Genomic DNA, 21,242 nt, shown 5'->3' with positions numbered 1-21,242 from the left:
CTCCAAACAGGGGGAGGGGTCCTCTGACCCAGCCCCCAGGTGCCCCATACATGGAGGGGGGGGCACCTCCCGCAGTGGGGCCAGAGCCCGCAGCCCCCCACCTCCCCTCAGGGCACAGCGGTTTTGGGCTGGAAACCTTTTATTTCACAAGGCACATTGCGGGGGGCCCAGCCCTCGGGAGAGCCCCCCCCCCGCCCCCCCCCAGCAGTGGGGCAGCCCCACAGCACCGGGCAGGGAGCAGCAGCCCCCTCCCCAATCTCCCCCCCCCCCATTTCGTCCTTGTCCCCCGACAGAGCTGCGCCCGGCGAGGGGGGGCCCTGCCCCGCAGGACCCCACGTTCGTGTCACCATCGTCGGGGAGGGACGGGGCCATGGTGGCCAGTGCCGGCCGTGTCCCCGGTAGCCATGGGGCGGCGTGGGCCGAGCACGGCCGCCCCTCACCGCGACGGCTCCTGGGGGCTCGGCGTGGAGCCCCCCGCCTCCCGCCGCTCCCGCCGCCACCGCTCCTCGTCCTCCCGATCCCGCCGCCGCAGCTCCCGCTCCACCTCCTCGGGGACCGTCACCTCCAGCAGGTTCTCCATCCCCGGCCCCGGCTCGTCCCCGATCAGCACCTTTGCCCGGGAGGGAAGGGTGACAGGGCGCTGGGACCCCCCCACCTCCGCTTCTCTCCCCGCCCCCCCGGGGACCCCCCTGCCCACCTGGATGAGGTTCTCGCAGGCGGCCAGGACGTCGGGCTCCCGCTCCCAGCCGTGCAGCTCCCGCAGCACCAGGTACGTCCCCTTCTCCCGCACCACGCGCCGGCCGGGCTTGGTGGCCGTGAGCTGGGACGGGGAGAAAGCAGCAGCGTGGGTGGGTGGGGGGCAGAAACCCACCCCGGAGCAGCTCATGGGGGGGTCCTGCCCCGGCGTGGGGGCAGCCCCCGGTGCCAGCCCAGGCTGGGGGTGGGGGGATGGAGAGCAGCCCTGAGAGAAGGGCTTGGGGGGGCTGGGGAGGGGGGAAACGCTGCCCATGAGCCGGCACCGTGCGCTGGCAGCACAGAAACCCCCCGCAGCCTGGGCTGCATCCCCAGCAGCGTGGGCAGGGGGGCGAGGGGGGGATTCTGCCCCTCTGCTCCGCTCGGGGGAGACCCCCCTGCAGTGCTGCCTCCAGCCCCGGGGACATCGGGAGGACACGGAGGTGTCGGAGCGGGGCCGGAGGAGGCCCCGGAGATGCCGGGAGGGCTGGAGCCCCTCTGCTGGGAGGACAGGCTGGGAGAGCTGGGGGGGTTCAGCCTGGAGAAGAGAAGGCTCCGCGGAGACCTTCCAGCCCCTTCCAGGCCCTCAAGGGGCTCCGGGAAAGCTGGGGAGGGACTCTGGAGCAGGGAGGGGAGCCACGGGACGAGGGGGAAGGGTTTTAAACCAAAAGAGGGGAGATTGAGATTAAAAATAAGGCAGAAATTCTCCATGATGAAGCTGGTGAGCCCCTGGCCCAGGTTGCCCCGAGAAGCTGTGGCTGCCCCATCCCTGGGGGGGTTCAAGGCCAGGTTGGAGGGGGCTCAGAGCCACCTGGGCTGGTGGGAGGTGGCCCTGCCCAGGGCAGGGGTTGGCACTGGGTGGCCTTTAAAGGTCCCTTCCCACCCAAACCGTTCCGGGATTTGCTGGCTGGACCCCTGTCAGCCCCCGGGGTGCACCGTGGTCACTGGCCACCAACTAGACTCGGTGCCGTTCGTTCACCACCCCCCTCTGGTCCCGTTGTTTTCAGCCCACCTCGCTGCTGGCCCGGCCCAGACCTCACCACTCCTCCCTGAGGATCTCCCGCATTCCGGGGCCACCCCGAGCACCCTCCTGCTCCCAGGAACCCCCAAGCCGGGCTCCCCCCGCCTCAGCCCCACCGCGGTCGGCACCAGAGGGACCCACCAGCATGATGGCTTCCAGCAGCATCTTCCTGATGTCGGGCTCTTCCTCCCGCTGCTTGTCCGGCGGCAGGTACTGCAGGTCCACGGGCAGCCCTGGGGGAGAGGCAGCCTCAGGGTGTGTGTGGGGGGGAGCACACGGCCAGAGCCCCCCGAAAACCCCCCACCCGCTCAGACACCCGCTTACTTTCCATCTCGTCCTCGGGGAACTCCTCGGGGCCGGCCAGAGGCAGGAGGAGGAAGGGCAGGACGTCGACATCCTCGCTCAGCAGCCACTCGTGCTCCTCTGGGGACAGACCGGGGTCAGGGGAGCCACCGCCGCCAGCCCCGTCCCCTGCGGCGGCGGCCAGCCCCCACCCCGCCACTCGCCCACCCCCGAGAAAGGCTCACGGGTGGAGACAAAGGCAGTGAGAAGCACAGGATGGTCCAGGTCGGAAGGGACCTTTCAGACCATGGAGTCCAACCCTCCGCCCAGCGCTGCCCAAACCCACCGCTACCCCGCGTCCCTCAGCGCCGCGTCTGCCCGGCTTTTCCATCCCTCCGGGGATGGCGACTCCCCCACTGCCCTGGGCAGCCTCTTCCAACGCCCGACAGCCCTTTCCATGAAGGAATTTTCCCCGCTATCCATCCTAAACCTGCCCTGGCGCAACTGGAGGCCGTTCCCTCTTGTCCCGTGGCCTGTTCCTTGGGAGAAGAGCCCGACCCCCCCTGGCTGCCCCCTCCTTTCAGGGAGCTGCGGAGAGCGAGAAGGTCTCCCCTCGGCCCCCTTTTCTCCAGGCTGAGCACCCCCAGCTCCCGCAGCCGCTCCTCACAAGTTCTCCAGACCCTTCTCCTCCTTCTCCAGCCCCCTCGCCACCTCCGTTGCCCTTCTCCGGACCCGCTCCGGCACCTCAGTGTCTTTCACGTCGTGAGGGTCCCACACCTGGACACGCTATTCCGGGTGGGGCCTTAGTTTAGTAAGCGAAGGGGAAAAAACCCACCCAAACCACCACCAGGGAAGCCCCAAGCGCTGCAAAGGCTCCGCCGGCTCGGCACAGCCCCGTGCCCAGCCTGCCCCACGCAACGCCCACTTCAGCCCCCCCCCCAGCCCCGGTTTAGAGCTGACGGTGACCCGGAGGGACGCGACACGCGTCTGGGGCCAGAGGAGGGTCTGCGTGGCGGAGGGGGATGGGGGTGGTCAACAGCTGTGTCTCAGACTGGCAACCGGTCGCTAGCGGGGTCCCCCCGGGAGCGATACCGGGCACAAGGTGGTTTAACGGCTTCCTAAGCGAGCTGGGTGACGGGATCGAGCGTGCCCTGACGGAATTTGCTGGTGACACCAAACGGAGCAGGGGACGCGGACGCTCGGGAAGGCAGAGCCGCCCTGCAGGGAGCCCTGGATGGGCTGGAAGAGCCGGGTAACAACAACCTTATGGAGTTCCACAAGGACAAGTCTCGCACCTGGGAAAACATAATCCCAGACTGCGGCACAGACTGGCATCGACCCGGCGGGGGAGAAGATCTGGGGAAAGGGACCTGGGGACAACAAGCTCCACGTGGGCAAACAGTGAGCTGTTGTGGCAAAGAACCCACCGGGGGGGTGGCGGCGGCATCACCGACAGAGAGAAAGAATCGTTATCCCCCTCCGCTCAGCGCTGGCCGGGCCGCGCCTGGAACACGGGGCTCAGTTTTGGTCCCCGCGACGCAAAAAAGCCGTGGCCAGGCTGGAGAAGGGCCGGGGAAGGGCCACCAAGATGATCCAAGGACTGGGAAGGCTGGGAGAAGCGGGTGGATGGAGACTCCCTTTTCACAAGGAGCCACGCGGAAAAGACGAAGGGTGATGGGGTACGAGTTACTCCCGGGGAGATCCCGACTGGATCCAAGATTTTTCATGCTGAGACCCATCAGCCATTAGAATAACCTCCCCAGGGAAGCGGTGGATTCCCCAACTCTGGGCACATTTAAGATCCAGACGGCCAGGGGGCTGGGCCACCTCGTCCAGACCGCGCTTTGCCGAGGAAGGTTGGAGCAAGCGATCCTTGGGGTCCCTTCCAACCTGGGATTCTCTGATCCTTCTGCTCCACGTGGGTCAGCTGTCCCGGCTGCGTCCCCCCCGTCTCCTGCCCACCCCCCGCCTTACAAACAAGGCCTTGACGCTGCGTGAGCGTGGCTCGGTGTTGGCTAAACCACCGGCTAAACCCCAGCCCTGGCACTGCTTTGGCCACCGGCCTCAAACGCAGCACCACGCCGGCTGCTAGGAAGGAAGCGAGGTCCCTCCCCGCCAAGAGCCGGCTCCCCCCCGTCCTTCCCGGCCAAGAGCCGGCTCCCAGCAGCGCTGGCAGGGTGGGCCAGCTGGCTGGCAGTCCGGTAGCCAGTGCCGCAGGCCAACGCGGGGCTGGGCAGCTGGGCCGGGGGCTCTCACCGTACTCGAAGCAGCAGTTCCTGAGAGCCCCCACGACGCCCCGGCGATGGACGGTGGAGTCCTTATACTGCGTGAAGGGCAGCAGCCGCTGCACCGAGCACCTGCGGGAGGGGGACGGTCACACCGGGCCGGGGACATCCCCCCCCCGCCCCGCGCTCACCTCGCAGCCGTACCGGGAGCGGTCGAGGAGCCCGCGGCGGCCCTCGGGCAGCTGGCTGAGGTTACAGAGCAGCGGCCCGAGCTGCGGCGGCGGCCGGGGCTCGCCGAGGGCCTGGAGGAGCGGGGCCAGCCCGCAGCCGCGCTCCCGCAGCCCCCGCAGCACCCGCCGGGCCGCGCCGCGCTCCCGGCAGAGGTTGGCCAGCACCCCGCAGGCCGGCCCGCCCGGCAGCAGCCCCAGCAGGGCCGGCAGCGCGGCCAGCAGCGGCCCGCGGGCCGCCGGCTCGGCCGAGACGTTCACCAGACAGGCCTGGGCATGGCGGGCGGCCGGCGGGCCGGGCCCCGCCGCCAGCTCCAGCAAGGCCGACAGGGCGGCGGGCCGCCCCGCCAGCAGCCGCCGCCCCGCCGGGCTCCCCGAGAGAGCCAGGGCCGCCTCCGCCGCGCCCGCCCGCGCCGCCTCGCCCGCCGCCGGGGCCAGCAGCGCGGCCAGCTCCGCCATGGCCGCCTCCACCGCCGCCTCCTCCTCCGCCGCCATGACTGCCCCCTCTAAGATGGCGGGCGTCACCTGGCAACCGGGAGCCAATGAGCGCCCCGCGGGCGAGGACCAGCCAATCGGCTGCGGAGCAGCCGACAAAGTGGGAGGGACCGGCGGAGAATGGGATGCTGGGAAAGGGGAGGGGCCGCCCGGCCCTGCGCCGCCACGCCCACGCCCCGGCTAGGCTCCGCCCCCCCGGCCCTGCGGCGCCGCCCGGTCCTAGTGCGAGCGGAAGGGACGCGGGGGTCCGTGGGTGGGTGGTGGGGAGGGACACGGGTGGTGGGAAGGGACAGAGGTGACCGTGGGAAGGGGGGGGGGGGGGAGGGGCGCGGGGGTCCGTGGGTGTGGGGGGGAGGGACAGGGGTGACCGTGGGAGGGCGGTGGGTGGTGGGGAGGGACATGGATGACCGTGGGTGGGCGGTGGGGAGGGACGCTGGTGCCCATGGGAGGGCACTGGGGAGGGACGCGGGGGTCCGTGGGTGGGTGGTGGGTCGTAAGAAGGGACACAGGTGGCTGTGGGTGGGTGTTGGGGAGGGACACGGGTGGTGGGAAGGGACAGGGGTGTCCATGGGAGGATGGGGGGGGGGGGGAGGGACGCGGGTGGAAGGGCCACCCCTGGCCTGGCTGCCAGGAGATGCCCATCACCTCCAAGCCCCCCAGGAGGAACCCACCACCCACCAGCCCCCCAGGAGAAGGCCACCACCCCCAGAATGTCACCAGCCCCCCAGGAGACGCCCAGTGCCCACCAGCCCCCCAGGACAAGCCCAACACCCCAAGCCCTCCAAGAGAATCCCACCAGCCCCCCAGGAGATGCCCACCACCCCCAAGCCCCCCAGGAGAACCAACCACCCACCAGCTGCCCACCCAACCCACGGAACCAGCAGCGAGGTCCTGCCCCAGTCCCGGCCCCCACCTTTGTCCAGAGGAGCCCTGGGACCCCCGGAGCCCCCGTTCCCCCTTCCAGGACAGGGGCAGAGCCGCGGCCCCCGCCCCGGCACCAGCGGGAGCCCAGAGCTCAGCTCACCGGCCACAGCCAGGGGCCCACGGCCACCGGGAGGCCCATGGCTGCGGTGGGTTTACTGGGTCGCCCTGACGGCTGCTCACGTGGGATCAGGGAATCGCGGAGGGTGGAAAAGATCTTCAAGATCATGGAGTCCAACCGCCAACCCGCGTCCCTCAGAGCCGCGTCTGCCCGGCTTTTCCATCCCTCCGGGGATGGCGACTCCCCCACTGCCCTGGGCAGCCTCTTCCAACGCCCGACAGCCCTTTCCATGAAGGAATTTTCCCCGATATCCATCCTAAACCTGCCCTGGCGCAACGTGAGGCCGTTCCCTCTTGTCCCGTGGCCTGTTCCTTGGGAGAAGGGAAGGAGGACGCAGGAATGGCGCTGGAGCGCCCGGCGCCAGCCACGGCATCGCCGCCGAAGCCCCCGCTCGCTCTTCAGGGCTCCGACAGCGGAGTCACTTCTCCAGGAAAAGCCCTTTCCCGGGCAGGGGGAGGTGGGGTTGGAAGACCCCAGGTTTCAGGGGGTGCCGGAGCTCCCTGTGCTCGTCAGCGTGGCCGCGCTTCGTTAGCGGCCATCATTCCAAGCCCCTCCTCAGCTCTGCTTCCCCGCGGCTCTGCCGCTCCGACGCGGAGTTCGGCGGAACCCAGGTGTGCCCGTGCTGCAGCACGGCTCGTCAGCGTCCCGCTCTAACGAGAGCTTCAACCCCGGCGCGACGGCCGCCTCGCCTCCTCCTCGGGGGCTCCATCCCGCCCCGGGGAGGAGAAAACTTGCCAGAAGTTGTTTAATACCATGAAAAAAAGCGACTTTTGAGGCTGGGGGTATCCGACAGCCGATGGCACGAGCCCGTCTCCGGCCAGTTGCCCCAGCCCGGCGTTCCCGGGGGGCTGCAGCGCGGTGCCGGAGCTGGGATTTCTGGAGACAACGGCAGCCGGGAACAGCAAGGGGAACGGCGGGTTGGAAATCCAAGAAATCATCTTGAAATGAAAGTGGCTCGGCCAAACCCGACAAAGCATCCAGCAAGTGAAGAGCCAAAACGCCCCGAAATCTGATTCCAGAGAGGATAAAACAGAGGATAAAACAGTAAAATAAAGGATAAAGCGACAAAACAGAAGGTAAAGCGGTAACTGGAGCGAAGACGAGACGCAGGGAGTGGGGGAGCCCGCGGCCACCGCTCGGGAGGGGACGGCGGGGGAAACAAACACTGAAACTTCCGGTGAAATACCACAAATCTGGCGCTTCTAAACCCAAACCCAAAGCCCCCTGCCCGCCCAGGGGGAGGGGGCCGCCCCCCTTCGCACCAGACAACCAACAGCGGGGGCTGGGAGAGGCGCTGAGCCCCTCCAGCTCCACGGCCCTTCCCGGGCCGGGCTCCGCTGCGGGGGGCCACGTGGGGAACCCAGAAGACAACCCCCCCCCGGGGACCCCCCTGCAGCCCCACGTCACCCCCGGGGGCCGCGGGGACCCCCAAGGAAGGGGCTGGCGAATGACAGAAAACCTTTATTGGCGCGAGGCTACATGGCTACGCCGCGAAGTCCAGCTCCCCGCCGGGGGCGGCGCGGGGCAGGCAGCCACAGCAGCGAGGAACGACGGCGGGGACGGGACGGGGCCAAATCCTGCTCCAGCCCCCGGCCCGGGGGGCAGTGGGGAGGAGCGAGGGTCCCGGCGGGGGGAAAAAAGGGGGCCAGCGGGATGGGAGGCGAAGGCAGAGCCCTCCCCGGGCGGCGGCGGCGGTGGCGGGGGCTCAGGTCCGTCCTGCAGAGCGAGGAGGAAACAAACTCCAACTTCAAACCCGGCTTCCAGAGAGTCACGGGGGGAGCCGCCACCGGGAACGCCGCGCTGCTGCCGGGAACGCCACGCTGCTGCCGGCACCCGCCTCTGCCACCTTAGGAGCCGGGGGGGAAGGCGAGGGGGGTCCATCTGTCCATCCGTCTGCTTTCCCTCTGCATCCCAAGGCCCTGCCGGAGGCTGGAGCGGGGTCTGCACCATCCCCCGGGAGCCTCTCGCCTCCCGCCAAGCCCGGGGGACGCGGGAAGCCCCCCAGTAAAGCCCCCCCGGGGGCGACGGGAGTCTCCAGCCACGGCGCATCCACTCCACGGCCCCGGCCAGCCCCCTCCGAAAGCCGCTCGGCCCCCGGCGGGGCGGGGGGTGCCAAAAGTCAGCTGCGGTTTGAACAAAACCCCAAAGAAAAGGATGGGGGGGGGGGTGAGGCGCCGGGTCCAGCGACCCCCCCCGCAGGGCCGCTCGGTGGGACACCCCCCACCCCCAGCCCCGCGCGGGATGCCGGCAACCCCCCAGCGAAGGTGGAAAAAGAAAAAGAAAAAAAAAAAACCAAACAACAATAGCAAAGAAGAAAAAACAACAACAACAAAAAAATACCCCACTGGGGGCGGCAAGAGCAAAGCAAACCTCTGTGAAACAAACGGACGCTTCTCCGGGGAAGGCGAGGACAGTCCATGGGGGGGGTCCAACAGTCGCTGCCTGCGTAGGGGGCCGGGCAGAGGCGTCCGTGTCCCCCCCCCCCGCTGCTGCCGCTGGCGGACGGACGGCGTTGGCTGGGTCACAACCAGTCCAGAAAAAGTGCTCGAGGGGCGGGGGGGGGGGGGGGGGAAGAAAAAAAAAAAATCCAGCCCGGCTTCGGCGCCGCCGAGGAGTTTGCGGGTCAGTGCAGCCAAAGGAGATGAAGCGATAAAGTGCAGCAAAGCTTCTCGGAGCTCCTCGCACCGCTGTCCGGCCAGCCCCGGCGGCCACGGGCCCGGGGCAAGGGCAGGGTGGCCAGCAGCACCAAAACCAGGCAACGTTGCCTTCGGCCAGGACACGGCGGCGGCTTTCAGTCCGTCCTGCTCCGAGATGCCGGGGGGTTCTCCAGTGTATGAGTCGGGCAGAGCGACGCCGGGGGGGCGGGGGCGGACGGGGGGCTGAGGGTGGCCGCGGGACGCGGGCGGGAGGGTGGTTCGGTGCTGCTGGGCAGCTCGGAGCGACGGCGGGAGCTCACATGCAGATAACTTGCAACCTGCAAGAAAGAAAACGGGCGGCGTTACCGTCCTGAGCCCCTGCGGGGACGGGAGGGGGCAGAGGGGGAGCGGGGGGCACAGCGGGAGCCCCTCACCGCGTCCAGGTTTGGGCCCCTCACTACAAAAAAAGACACTGAGGTGCCAGAGCGGGTCCGGAGAAGGGCAACGGAGGTGGCGAGGGGGCTGGAGAAGGAGGAGAAGGGTCTGGAGAACTTGTGAGGAGCGGCTGAGGGAGCTGGGGGTGTTCAGCCTGGAGAAAAGGGGGCCGAGGGGAGACCTTCTCGCTCTCCGCAGCTCCCTGAAAGGAGGGGGCAGCCAGGGGGGGTCGGGCTCTTCTCCCAAGGAACAGGCCACGGGACAAGAGGGAACGGCCTCCAGTTGCGCCAGGGCAGGTTTAGGATGGATATCGGGGAAAATTCCTTCATGGAAAGGGCTGTCGGGCGTTGGAAGAGGCTGCCCAGGGCAGTGGGGGAGTCGCCATCCCTGGAGGGATGGAAAAGCCGGGCAGACGCGGCGCTGAGGGACGCGGGGTAGCGCTGGGTTTGGCAGCGCTGGGCGGATGGTTGGACTCCATGGTCTGAAAGGCCTTTTCCAACCTGGGCCATTCCATGATTCCATGCGAGAGCGGCTCATCCCCACTGAGCTCCCAGCCACGTTCCCGAGGCAGAGGAGCAGAAAGTTCAGGCCGGGACCCTCATCCTGCTGCACCCACGGGAGCTGGAGCCCCTCTCTCCTGGGAGCGCGGAGCTCACCCACCTCTCCTCCTCGATGCTGCCGCTCTCCGTGTCGCCGCCATCCCTGTTCTCCTCCGCGTCCTCTTCACCCAGATCCATGTCCAGCTCATTGCCGGCTTCCGAGCGCGTGTACGCGTAGCCGCTGGGGGGAAAAAGGGGCAGCGCAACGTTAGCACCCCACTGGCAACCCCCGCAACGGGGCGGCCGTAGGGGAGATCCTGCTCCTCTCTCCCGTGGGCGCAGGTCCCTGCCGAGAGCCTCCTCTGCATCCAAACGGAGCCCATGGGAATGAGGGGCTGGCTGGGGCAGTGCCCCCCAAGGAGTTACTGCTCCCCGGTGTCAGAAGAGAAGGCTCCGGGGAGACCTTCCAGCCCCTCAAGGGGCTCCGGGAAAGCTGGGGAGGGACTCTGGAGCAGGGAGGGGAGCCACGGGACGAGGGGGAAGGGTTTTAAACCCAAAGAGGGGAGATTGAGATTAAAAATAAGGCAGAAATTCTCCACGATGAAGCTGGTGAGCCCCTGGCCCAGGTTGCCCGGAGAAGCTGTGGCTGCCCCATCCCTGGGGGGGTTCAAGGCCAGGTTGGAGGGGGCTCGGAGCAACCTGGGCTGGTGGGAGGTGGCCCTGCCCAGGGCAGGGGGTGGCACTGGGTGGCCTTTAAGGTCCCTTCCCACCCAAACCGTTGCAGGATTCTGCGTCACGTGGCCTGACCTGATGGAACGACAGGTAAAAAAGACGATCCTCTTCAGCCTCTTGTTGTAGAAGAAGTAGTTGAAGGACCAGAGGCTGCCGTCCTCTCCAAAGGGGTCCGAATCCAGGTCGGGGTTGTAGCTGCAACAGCAAAGGGAGGCATGAGAAACGCTGCGCCGCGCTCCGCTCCCAGCGCCAACCCCGTTCTCATCCCAGCTGCGTGTTGGGGGGACGGAATGGGGAGACTGGGCCAGCCGGGAGCCGCCTCGGCGTGGAAGTTCTGCCTGGAAGGGGACGGCAGCAGCAGGGAGCCGGGAGCCAGCCAGCTCCGGTGAGGAGACACCCTGCCCCGCTCCGGCACACCAAAACGCGACCTTTTATCGAAAAATAACTCTGGTTCTCATGGCGTGGGCGAAAAGTGGCCGGGATCCAGCCCCCGGGGGCGAGCGCTTGTCCCGTTACCTGTAGATGTCACACTCGGAAAGACAGATCTCCTCGTCGACAGCATCCCACAAGTGGGGCTTCAGGGCGTTGAAATCTTCCCGGACGGCAGAGAAGAGGCTGCAGTTGACGGCGTTCACCACCTAGAGAGAGCCGGCAGGGCCCGTGAGAGGAGCGGGGGGCCGCTCTCTGCCCTCCTCCCCAGCCCTCCTCCAGCGAGAGGGGACGCCGGAGCCCGACAATGACCATGGAGGGACAGAAACGAGACGGCCAGGCACCGCCGGGCTCGTTCGGCACACCCGGGGTGGGAGCACGGGGTCGGGCAGCAGGGAGGCGACACGGCTGGGGAGAGAAAACCCATCAGAGGATCTCTGGGGCGTGCACAGCCCAAACCTCTCCCAGCAAAGAGCGTGGGGGCTTCCCTGGAGCAAACGGAGCAATTTTTCCCGGTCAGAGAGGATGTTTCTTGCTCCATCTGCCGCCTTGAGAAGGGCAGCCTCGCCGGGCAGCCGCCAGACAGACGGATGGAGGCTCTGGGACCTGCCGGGAGGGACAGCGAGCTTGGAGCGGAGCCCGGAGGCCCTGCAGAGCCACCCCGACGTCCGGTGCCAGGGAAAGCAGTGTCCGGCCACCAGCACGGCGGGCACAGGGACGGAGGGCAACGGAGCTGGCGAGGGGGCTGGAGAAGGAGGAGAAGGGTCTGGAGAACTTGTGAGGAGCGGCTGAGGGAGCTGGGGGTGCTCAGCCTGGAGAAAAGGGGGCCGAGGGGAGACCTTCTCGCTCTCCGCAGCTCCCTGAAAGGAGGGGGCAGCCGGGGGGGGTTGGGCTCTTCTCCCAAGGAACAGGCCACGGGACAAGAGGGAACGGCCTCCAGTTGCGCCAGGGCAGGTTTAGGATGGATATCGGGGAAAATTCCTTCATGGAAAGGGCTGTCGGGCGTTGGAAGAGGCTGCCCAGGGCAGTGGGGGAGTCGCCATCCCCGGAGGGATGGAAAAGCCGGGCAGACGCGGCGCTGAGGGACGCGGGGTAGCGCTGGGTTTGGCAGCGCTGGGTTAAGGGTTGGACTCCATGGTCTGAAAGGTCCCTTCCGACCTGGACAATTCTCTATGCATTAGGGCTACCAAGATGCTGAGGGGCTGGAACACCTCTCCTATGAGGAAAGGCTGAAGGATTTGGGGTCTCTTCAGGCTGGAAAAAAGACGGCTGAGGGGGGGTCTTATCAACACTGATAAATACTTCAAGGGGGGTGTCAGGAGGATGGGGCCAGGCTCTTCTCGGTGGTGCCCGGGGACAGGACAAGGGGTAACGGTCACAAACTTGACCATGGGAAGTTCCATCCCAACATGAGGAGGAACTTCTTTGCTGTGAGGGTGGCAGAGCCCTGGCACAGGCTGCCCAGAGAGGTGTGGATTCTCCGTCTCCGGAGACATCCCAAACCCGCCTGGACGCATCCGACCTGCTCTGGGTGCCCCTGCTCTGGCGGGGGGTGGCACTGGGTGGTCTCCCAAGGTCCCTCCAACCCTACAACTCTGGGATCGTGTGAATTCTCTCTCTTCTTCTTTGAAGGCAGCGGCAGCAGAGCAGGCAGTGCCCTGCAGGGAGGACTCAAGCCACCAGCGCTTCCCTCACCCTTCCATCCTCCAAACACCTGCCCCGGGAAAGAGCGGCTGAACCGCGGCTGGCACGGAAAACCCCGCTCACGAAGAGCGAAGAGCAAGGCTGCTGCCGAAGGAAAACACCCCGGGATGTCTGTTGGAACAGGCACCCCAAAAACCTCTCCCCAGGAAGGACGGGGACTGCCTCATCCTCGGGCTGCCAACGGAGGAGGGAGCGAGGAATGCCCTGGGGAGGGTCACCTGGGCTCGCAGCAGCGCTGGGGGGGCTCCCCGGAGAAGCGGACACCCCCCACCGCATCCCGGCTGCCTCCTCTTCCCGGAGAGAAGGCAGGGCAGGGCCCCCCGCGCGGGGCTGCAGGACCCGCCGACGTACCCAGTTGAGGCTTGGCTCCCGGCTGAACTCGTGGCTCTTGGCGGCGCTGAAGTCGTAGTCCGGGCGGAAGGACTCGTTGAGCGTGGCTATCAGGTAGAAGAGGGTCTTGCGGCTGCACTTGTCGCTCAGGGGTCCCTCTTCGTCCCCACTCTGACTCTTACCCAGCCTGAGGGGCAGAACGGCAGGGTCAGCGCTGTCACCGGCACGGTCGGGGCCAACACGGAGCCAGCAGTGTGCCCCGCTGGCCAAGGCGGCAAAGAGCATCCTGGCTTGTATCAGCAGCAGTGTGGCCAGCAGGGCTGGGGCAGTGACCGTCCCCCTGTACTGGGCACTGGGGAGGCCCCACCTCGAGGGCTGCATCCAGTTCTGGGCCCCGCACTACAGAACCATGGAGTCATTCAGGTTGGAAAAGGCCCTCGGGATCATCGAGTCCAACCATCAGCCCCACTCTCCAGAGTTCTCCCCTGCGCCACATCCCCCCCCACCACGTGGAAACGGCTCTTAAACACCTTCAGGGATGGCGACTCCACCACCTCCCCAGGCAGCCTGTTCCAGGGTCCGACCACTCTGTCTGGGAAGAATTTCTTCCTCATGTCCAGCCTGAACCTCCCCGGCTGCAGCTTGAACCCACTCCCTCGTGTTCTATCGCTGGTGACCCGTGAGAAGAGACCAGCCCCAACCTCTCTACAACGGCCTTTCAAGTAGCTGTAGAGAGCGATGAGGTCTCCCCTCAGCCTCCTCTTCCTCACACTAAACAGTCCCAGCTCCTTCCATCGCTCCTCATCAGATTTATTCTCCAGGCCCTTCACCACCTTCGTTGCCCTCCTCTGCCCTCGCTCCAGCACCTCGAGATCTCTCTCGTGTTGAGGTGCCCAGAACCGGACACAAGACTCAAGGGGTGGCCTCACCAGTGCTGAGTACAGGGGGACAATCGCCTCCCTGCTTCTGCTGGTCACACCATTTCTAATACAAGCCAGGATGGCATTGGCCCTCTCGGCCACCTGGGCACACTGCTGGCTCATGTTCGGCCGCGTGTCAATTGGAACCCCCAGGTCCTGTTCCGCCGGGCAGCTCTCCAGCCACACTGCCCCAGGCCTGTACGGCCATGGGGTTGTTGTGGCCCAAGTGCAGGACCCGGCACTTGGCCTTGTTGAACCTCGTACCGTTAGCGTTGGCCCATCGGTCCAACCTATCCAAGTCTCTCTGTAGAGCCTCCCTGTCCTCATGCAGATCAACCTTCCCGCTGAGCTTTGCGTCATCTGTGAACTTGCTGATGACACGCTCTATGTCCTTATCAAGGCCATCAATAAAGACGTTGAACAGAAATGGTCCCAACACCGAGCCCTGAGGGACACCACTTGTGACCGGCCGCCAGCTGGAGTTAACCCCATTGACCACCACTCTTTGGGACCGTCCAGCCAGTGCTTGAGCCAGCAGATCGTATGCTCATGGCCTGGATGAGCGTACGAGTTTTTCCATGAGAATTCTATGGGGGACAGTGTCAAATGCTTTTCGAAAGCCTAGGGAGACGATGTCCACAGCCTTTCCCTCGTCCAAAAGAAACGACACTGAGGTGCTGGAGCGTGGCCAGAGAAGGGCAACGGAGGTGGCGAGGGGGCTGGAGAAGGAGGAGAAGGGTCTGGAGAACTTGTGAGGAGCGGCTGAGGGAGCTGGGGGTGCTCAGCCTGGAGAAAAGGGGGCCGAGGGGAGACCTTCTCGCTCTCTGCAGCTCCCTGAAAGGAGGGGGCAGCCAGGGGGGGTCGGGCTCTTCTCCCAAGGAACAGGCCACGGGACAAGAGGGAACGGCCTCACGTTGCGCCAGGGCAGGTTTAGGATGGATATCGGGGAAAATTCCTTCATGGAAAGGGCTGTCGGGCGTTGGAAGAGGCTGCCCAGGGCAGTGGGGGAGTCGCCATCCCCGGAGGGATGGAAAAGCCGGGCAGACGCGGCGCTGAGGGACGCGGGGTAGCGCTGGGTTTGGCAGCGCTGGGCGGACGGTTGGACTCCATGGTCTGAAAGGTCCCTTCCAACCTCAACGATCCCACGTTCCTACCTATAAACAACCCGAGCAGCCAGCCCAGGCCACAGAAATGAGACCAACCACCGACCAAGGGTTGTTCCCTCCGTGAATCCCGACCCCTCGCCCCCAGACACGCCGCTGCCGGTGGTCCAGAGCACGGCAGACACCGACCCCCCCCAGCCTGTGGTACCTGCTGGGGCTGATGCCCGTGGTCTGAGGAGGCGAGAGGGCCTCCAGGACATGGGGCTGGCCCTCCTGGCAGAACTGCTTGAACATGTGCTTGTCGTCGCCAGCCATCTTGCACGAGTAGCTCTCGATCCTGCAGAGACAACGCGGCACCGCGCCTGAGGCCAGCCCAGCCACCGGCAGGACGTGGCCACCAACACCGTGAAGGTTCTGGCCCAGTGCCGTGGTGGCGGGGAGGGATTTGGACGAGGTGGCAGCACGGACAAAGCATCTCCGGTGCCCAGGAGCGACCTTCCCTACACCATCTGGTCTTTGCTCTGCACGAGGCAAGCGGGGCTGCCACAAACCTGTTTATTGACACGGATGTATGCACAGAATCACAGAATCCCAGGATTTTAGGGGTTGGAGGGACCTCCGGGGACCCCCCCATCCCAGCCCCGGCGGCAGCGGGGTCACCCGGAGCAGGTTGGGTGCGTCCAGGCGGGTTTGGGAGATCTCCAGAGACGGAGACCCCACACCTCTCTGCTGCCCTCGCCCCAAAGACCTTTGTCCTCCTTTTTTTGGCGTTTCCCGTGTCCCAGGTTGTGCCCGTTGCCCCTCGTCCCGGCCCCGGGCACCACCGGGAAGAGCCCGGCCCCGTCCCGCTGCCGCCCCCCCTTGCAGTGTTTATCGGCGCTGACGAGACCCCCCCTCGCTCGTCTTTTTTCCAGGCTGAAGAGACCCAAATCCCTCGGCCCTTCCTCAGCACAGAGACGCTCCCGGCCCTCGTCATCCTCGCGGCCCCCGCCGGACTCTCCCCAGCAGTTCCCCGTCCCGCCGCAACTGGGGGGCCCGGCACCGGCCCCAGTGCTCCAGCTGTGGCCCCCCCAGGGCAGGGCAGGGCAGAGCGGGAGGATGAACCTCCCCCCGCCTGCCGGCCACGCTCTGCTCCGTGCCCCCCAGGAGACCGTTGGCCGCGTCGGCCACGAGGGCACGTCGCCAGCCCCCGGGCAACTTGGTGTCCCCCAGGACTCCCAGGTCTCCCCGCAGAGCTGGTTCCCAGCGGGTCCCCCCGGCCCGGCCCGGTCCCTGGGGCTGTTCCCCCCTGTACACACACGCCTGCGTGGAGATACAGATATTTACGCCAGGGAGGCCCAGAGGAGGCTGGCGGAGCTGAACCGCTCCTCCAGGGACATCAGAGCCACCCCAAGAAGCTCCCCCCGTGCGGGCTGCCTCGCCACCAGCTCGGGAAGCTCAGCGCAGAGGCAGAAATTGTGCCTCGCCGCCGCGGTGTCCTGTCTCAGCGCAGCCGGCCGAGCCCCTGCCAGCAGCACGCCCGAAAAGGAGCCCTTCAGCCAGGGCCAAAAATAGGTCCAGAGCTGGCGAAGGACCAACTCCCTCGCGGCCGGCCCAGCAGAAGGAGCTCTCGCTGCCGCCCTCAGCACCGATGCTCACAGAGCGGTCAAAGGACCCCCTCACAGGCACCTGAAAAGCTTCTCTGGGTGACTGGGAGGTCCCCCAGCTGCAACAGCAGAGCAGTTGTGGGTGACAAAGTGAGCCGGCACCGTGCGCTGGCAGCACAGAAACCCCCCGCAGCCTGGGCTGCATCCCCAGCAGCGTGGGCAGGGGGGCGAGGGGGGGATTCTGCCCCTCTGCTCCGCTCGGGGGAGACCCCCCTGCAGTGCTGCCTCCAGCCCCGGGGACATCGGGAGGACACGGAGCTGTTGGAGCGGGGCCGGAGGAGGCCCCGGAGATGCCGGGAGGGCTGGAGCCCCTCTGCTGGGAGGACAGGCTGAGAGAGCTGGGGGGGTTCAGCCTGGAGAAGAGAAGGCTCCGCGGAGACCTTCCAGCCCCTTCCAGGCCCTCAAGGGGCTCCGGGAAAGCTGGGGAGGGACTCTGGAGCAGGGAGGGGAGCCACGGGACGAGGGGGAAGGGTTTTAAACCAAAAGAGGGGAGATTGAGATTAAAAATAAGGCAGAAATTCTCCATGATGAAGCTGGTGAGCCCCTGGCCCAGGTTGCCCGGAGGAGCTGTGGCTGCCCCATCCCTGGAGGGGTTCAAGGCCAGGTTGGACGGGGCTTTGGGCAACCTGGGCTGGTGGGAGGTGGCCCTGCCCAGGGCAGGGGGTGGCACTGGGTGGCCTTTAAAGGTCCCTTCCCACCCAAACCATTTGGTGATTCTATGTGTCAGCAGCAATTTCCCCTCCGCTCTGGGCAGGATCGGGGACCGAGTGCTGATGCTTCCGGACTCCAACACCTTCTGAGGCTGACAAGGAGGGAAATCAGCCCCCGCTTCCCCGAGGGAGAGCAGGCAGCAGCCAGCACCCACCTGCCGATGATGTGAGCATCTCCCGTCTCCACCGTCAGCTGGGAGTTTATTGCTTCAAAACTTGAGTTCTCCAACAGCTTCATCGTCTCGGCTTCCGGACCGATTCCCTGTGCAACGGCTGCCGCAAAGTGTGCGTATCCTGCAAGGGAAGAGACCATCGCAGGCGGGGAAGGAGAAGCCGGAGGGCGCGGGGCAGAGCTGCCAGCCCCGCCAGGGCCTTGGGCTCGGTGATCGCAAGGATCTTTTCCAGCCTCAAGGATTCTAAACCCCGAAGGCAGCGCAGAGGGAGAGTCAGGAAGCCAACGCCTCCTCCGGGCAGGGAAAAAAAGAGCGACGACAGCCCCGGATCAGCACCCACACCTCCTGTCTGATCCCGTCCCACGCGCCGCCGTGCCGCTATGGCTGGGTGACTCAGAGCGAGCTCACCCGCGACCAGCACCCACCACGTGCCGGGGGCCGTGCCCGCATCGCTGGCTTCGCCAAGGCTTCGGCAGCGTGCTCTGCCAGGGAGTTCCCTCCTCGCCGCTGAAGGTCACCGGCTTTTTTTGGCCGGGCTTTTCTCCCTCCAAGCCAGGGAAGAGCGTGTGGCACTCGCTCTGCCGCGGGCTGGGGGTGACGGACGCCCCGGCCAAGCCGCAGGGTGGCCTCCGGTGGCGGGGCCGGGGTGGGCACAGCAGCCCCTCGGGGAGCTGCTCCTCCACGGTCTGTCAGAGCCCTTGGCCAGGAGCAGGACCAACACCGGGACTAGTTAACTGGTTGGTCAACTGGTCAACGGTCTTCCCAGCTGCGCGGAGGATGGCGGCCTCCAGCTATTTCAGCATGAGGCAGCATCGCCCCAGGGGGACGGGGACGGGCAGATGGGGAAAGGCCACGGCACCGGCCCACGCTCCCTCCCCAGCTCGGGGCCTCTCCGGGAGTGTAACGGGAGAAGCTGTAAACAGGCAGGGAAGGGATGCCAGGGCTCTCGGGAAGCCATGCCAGGGCTCTCGGGAAGCCAGGGCCCCTTCCAGGCCTCTCGGGGAAGACAGGTTTCCATCCCCACCCTGGGCACCACGGCGGGGTCGGAGAAGGAAGAGTCCCATCCCTCGGGTTTCAGGACGGCAGGCGTGACCGCGACACCGACACAGCAGCAGGGCCAGGGATGCTCTAACCGCGACTGAACCCAATGATGCGCAAGTCAAAGCAGCGCTAAAGTAAACGCCGTCTCTGCGAGGCAGCTTCAGCGTTTACCGCAGCCCCGATGAGAACAGCCCGAGCCGCCCGGCGCTGTGCCTGGGAAAGCAGCTCTTCCCACACCCCGGAGAGCACAAAACGGCTCCACAACCCCCGCTCGGCATCGAATGCTGGCTGCCGTAGGGATCGACAGCCCTCCAAACGGGAAAGAACCTCCCCGGGCGCAGATGGACAGCGAGTTCCCACCACCCTGACGTGCTTCCGAGCAGGTCTCTGGGTCCTCCCAGCGTATCAAAGCACCGATATTTGGGCTGTCACCCCTGGTCTAGCTCAGGGAAAACCAGGTCCCCCCCACACCAGGGAAAACCAGGACTTTCTGCAGCAGCCCCTGCAACAACCCAACCTTTTCTCTCCTGCTGTGAGTGAAAGAAGAGTGGAACAGGCTTGGGAACAGCCTTGGGAAGATGGAGAAGGGAAAATTGGGGAACCAAACGCCAACCCGCAAGGTACAGGGGCAGAAAATGGAATATTTGCTGGGGTAGCCGCATGCCGCGAGCATGTCTCCCTCCTCCCAGCACAGGGACTGGCCGGCAGCGCCCCCCGGCACCTCTTTAGTGATGCAGAAGGCAGCGGGAAACCCGAGCGTTGGCAATAAAACACCGACCCGGAGCAGTCGCGCTGCTCGAGCAACGGATCTTCCTCTGAAACCGTGAGCCAACAGGTCCCTCGGACGCCGAAACCTGTCCCGGCGCCCGACCCCTTGCTCTGCAGGGAGCAGAAGCTCAGCCTGCTTCCACGGATCGCTACACCACAGCGGGAGTTTTACAGGATATGGATTTTCTCACCCCCAACAGCCACCGGTGCCGAGAGATGCCTCCTTCCTGCTGCCGGTGGAGCAGGAAGGATCCATCTCTTGGAGCCCATGGGGGCAAGGGCAGAGAAGGTTGTGGCCAGGGTGCTCACACCGTTTCACACCAGGCTGGAGATACCTCATCCTGCAAACCACGGCTCGGTCTCTGTCCTCACCCCGGCTGGTTCAGCACACAGCAAACAGGGCCGAGGAGGAAGACTGAGCTTATCCCCGGACTTCACAGAAATACCAAAGGGTTTGGGTGGGAAGGGTCCTTTAAAGGCCACCAAGTCCAACCCCCTGCCCTGGGCAGGGACACCCCCCACCAGCCCAGGTGGCTCCGAGCCCCGTCCAACCTGGCCTTGAACCCCTCCAGGGATGGGGCAGCCACAGCTTCTCTGGGCAACCTGGGCCAGGGGCTCACCACCCTCACAGCAAAGAACTTCTTCCCAATATCTCATCTCAATCTCCCCTCTTTTGGTTTAAAACCGTCCCTCCTCGTCCCATGGCTCCCCTCCCTGCTCCAGAGTCCCTCCCCAGCTTTCCCGGAGCCCCTTGAGGGCCTGGAAAGGGGCTGGAAGGTCTCCGCGGAGCCTTCTCTTCTCCAGGCTGAACCCCCCCAGCTCTCTCAGCCTGTCCTCCCAGCAGAGGGGCTCCAGCCCTCCCGGCATCTCCGGGGCCTCCTCCGGCCCCGCTCCGACACCTCCGTGTCCTCCCAATGTCCCCGGGGCTGGAGGCAGCACTGCAGGGGGGTCTCCCCCGAGCGGAGCAGAGGGGCAGAATCCCCCCCTCGCCCCCCTGCCCACGCTGCTGGGGATGCAGCCCAGGCTGCGGGGGGTTTCTGTGCTGCCAGCGCACGGTGCCGGCTCATGGGCAGCGTTTCCCCCCTCCCCAGCCCCCCCAAGCCCTTCCCTCAGGGCTGCTCTCCATCCCCCCACCCCCAGCCTGGGCTGGCACCGGGGGCTGCCCCCACCCCGGGGCAGGACCCTGCACCGGGCCTGGTTGGACCCCGGGAGGATCTCCAGCCTGTCCCGGTCCCTCGGAGTGGTGTCCCGTCCCTCGGGGGTGTCACCGCCCCACACAGCCTGGTGTTACCCCCAGACTCGCTGAGGGTGCCCCGGCTCCCTCTGTCCCTGTCATTTATGGAGCCACTGAGCAGTTTGGGGCCCAGCAGGACACCACTCCTCGTCCATCTCCATCCGGACACACAGCCCTTGCCCACCCCGCCCTGGACGCGACCCCCCCGAGGCCGCAGCGAGTTTTAATGTTAAATTCAAACCCGTTTAAAGGTGACAGGGCCCGGCGGGGAAGGGCCGCGCCTTCCCGGCCTGCCCCGCGCGGCTGGCTGAGGCGCCGCCCCGCCAGAACTACAGCTCCCAGCATGCTCCGCGCGGCCCAGCCGCTCCTGCCTGGCGCCCGTCAGCCGCGGTGCATGATGGGAATTGTAGTCCTCGGGCGTGCTAAAGGTCGCTTACCGAGGGGGCGGGTGGGAGCGGGCTTACCGGCGTTTCCTGCTCTCGGTCCCGGCTGGGCCTCCTCGTCGTGAAGGAACGGCTTCAAGCTCGGGGCGTTTGTAAAGGCAGGCGTCTCCGGGGAAAGCTAGAGGAAGGCGAGTGCGCCTCGGCCGCCGTCCGCCGCCTGGCGCCGGCCCACCGGGCCTCCGCCGACCGCGACATGGCCCCGACGGCTCGGGACGGAGCGAGCGGCTGAGCGAGACCTAGGAGTCCCCCGGGGGTGAGCGAGCGGGCAAGCTGGCGACTGTCTCCTCCGGCACCGGACGACAACAAGCGGCCAGGCCCCACCCGAGCGGCGGCTGACAGCCCCGCTCCTTTCCATTGGCTGGCGGCGCTGGCCAT

At 66.5% G+C, this 21,242-nt stretch overlaps 2 protein-coding genes across 2 annotated transcripts; both read right to left on the bottom strand.

Moving 5' to 3' along the window:
• Positions 1-272: 272 nt before the first annotated feature.
• Positions 273-7,324, bottom strand: HGH1 (HGH1 homolog). The gene is made up of 7 exons (XM_063327718.1): positions 6,007-7,324; positions 4,465-5,012; positions 4,292-4,392; positions 2,078-2,176; positions 1,895-1,986; positions 698-820; positions 273-610 (listed from the first exon to the last, which is right to left on the bottom strand). The coding sequence occupies exons 1-7, from the start codon at positions 6,277-6,279 to the stop codon at positions 437-439; spliced, it is 1,410 nt and encodes a 469-aa protein (XP_063183788.1). The 5' UTR covers positions 6,280-7,324; the 3' UTR covers positions 273-436.
• Positions 7,325-7,472: 148 nt separating this feature from the next.
• MAF1 (MAF1 homolog, negative regulator of RNA polymerase III) lies at positions 7,473-21,174 on the bottom strand. Its single transcript, XM_063327726.1, has 8 exons — positions 20,889-21,174; positions 17,364-17,502; positions 15,061-15,189; positions 12,851-13,016; positions 10,883-11,004; positions 10,442-10,561; positions 9,756-9,875; positions 7,473-8,998 (listed from the first exon to the last, which is right to left on the bottom strand). The coding sequence occupies exons 2-8, from the start codon at positions 17,444-17,446 to the stop codon at positions 8,977-8,979; spliced, it is 762 nt and encodes a 253-aa protein (XP_063183796.1). The 5' UTR covers positions 17,447-17,502; positions 20,889-21,174; the 3' UTR covers positions 7,473-8,976.
• Between the last annotated feature and the right edge of the window lie 68 nt (positions 21,175-21,242).

The sequence above is a fragment of the Chroicocephalus ridibundus genome, chromosome 2, assembly GCF_963924245.1.
Source record: "Chroicocephalus ridibundus chromosome 2, bChrRid1.1, whole genome shotgun sequence".
Lineage (NCBI taxonomy): Eukaryota > Metazoa > Chordata > Aves > Charadriiformes > Laridae > Chroicocephalus > Chroicocephalus ridibundus.
Note: the sequence above shows the minus strand (reverse complement) of the source record. Positions and strands in the feature narration are given on the sequence as shown.

Bases quoted from the DNA above. Each gene is read 5' to 3' on its own strand.
- HGH1 (XM_063327718.1), bottom strand. From the start codon at position 6,279: ATGGATATCGGGGAAAATTCCTTCATGGAAAGGGCTGTCGGGCGTTGG. The intron at 5,013-6,006 runs GTGAGCTGAGCT...CCCGGTTGCCAG, and splicing joins TGGGCCCCTGGCTGTGGCCG to GTGACGCCCGCCATCTTAGA. The intron at 611-697 runs GTGGGCAGGGGG...TCCCGGGCAAAG, and splicing joins CCTGCGAGAACCTCATCCAG to GTGCTGATCGGGGACGAGCC.
- MAF1 (XM_063327726.1), bottom strand. From the start codon at position 17,446: ATGAAGCTGTTGGAGAACTCAAGTTTTGAAGCAATAAACTCCCAGCTG. The intron at 11,005-12,850 runs GTACGTCGGCGG...GGCTCTCTCTAG, and splicing joins GGGAGCCAAGCCTCAACTGG to GTGGTGAACGCCGTCAACTG. The intron at 9,876-10,441 runs GTCAGGCCACGT...TTTTCCCCCCAG, and splicing joins TTTACCTGTCGTTCCATCAG to CGGCTACGCGTACACGCGCT.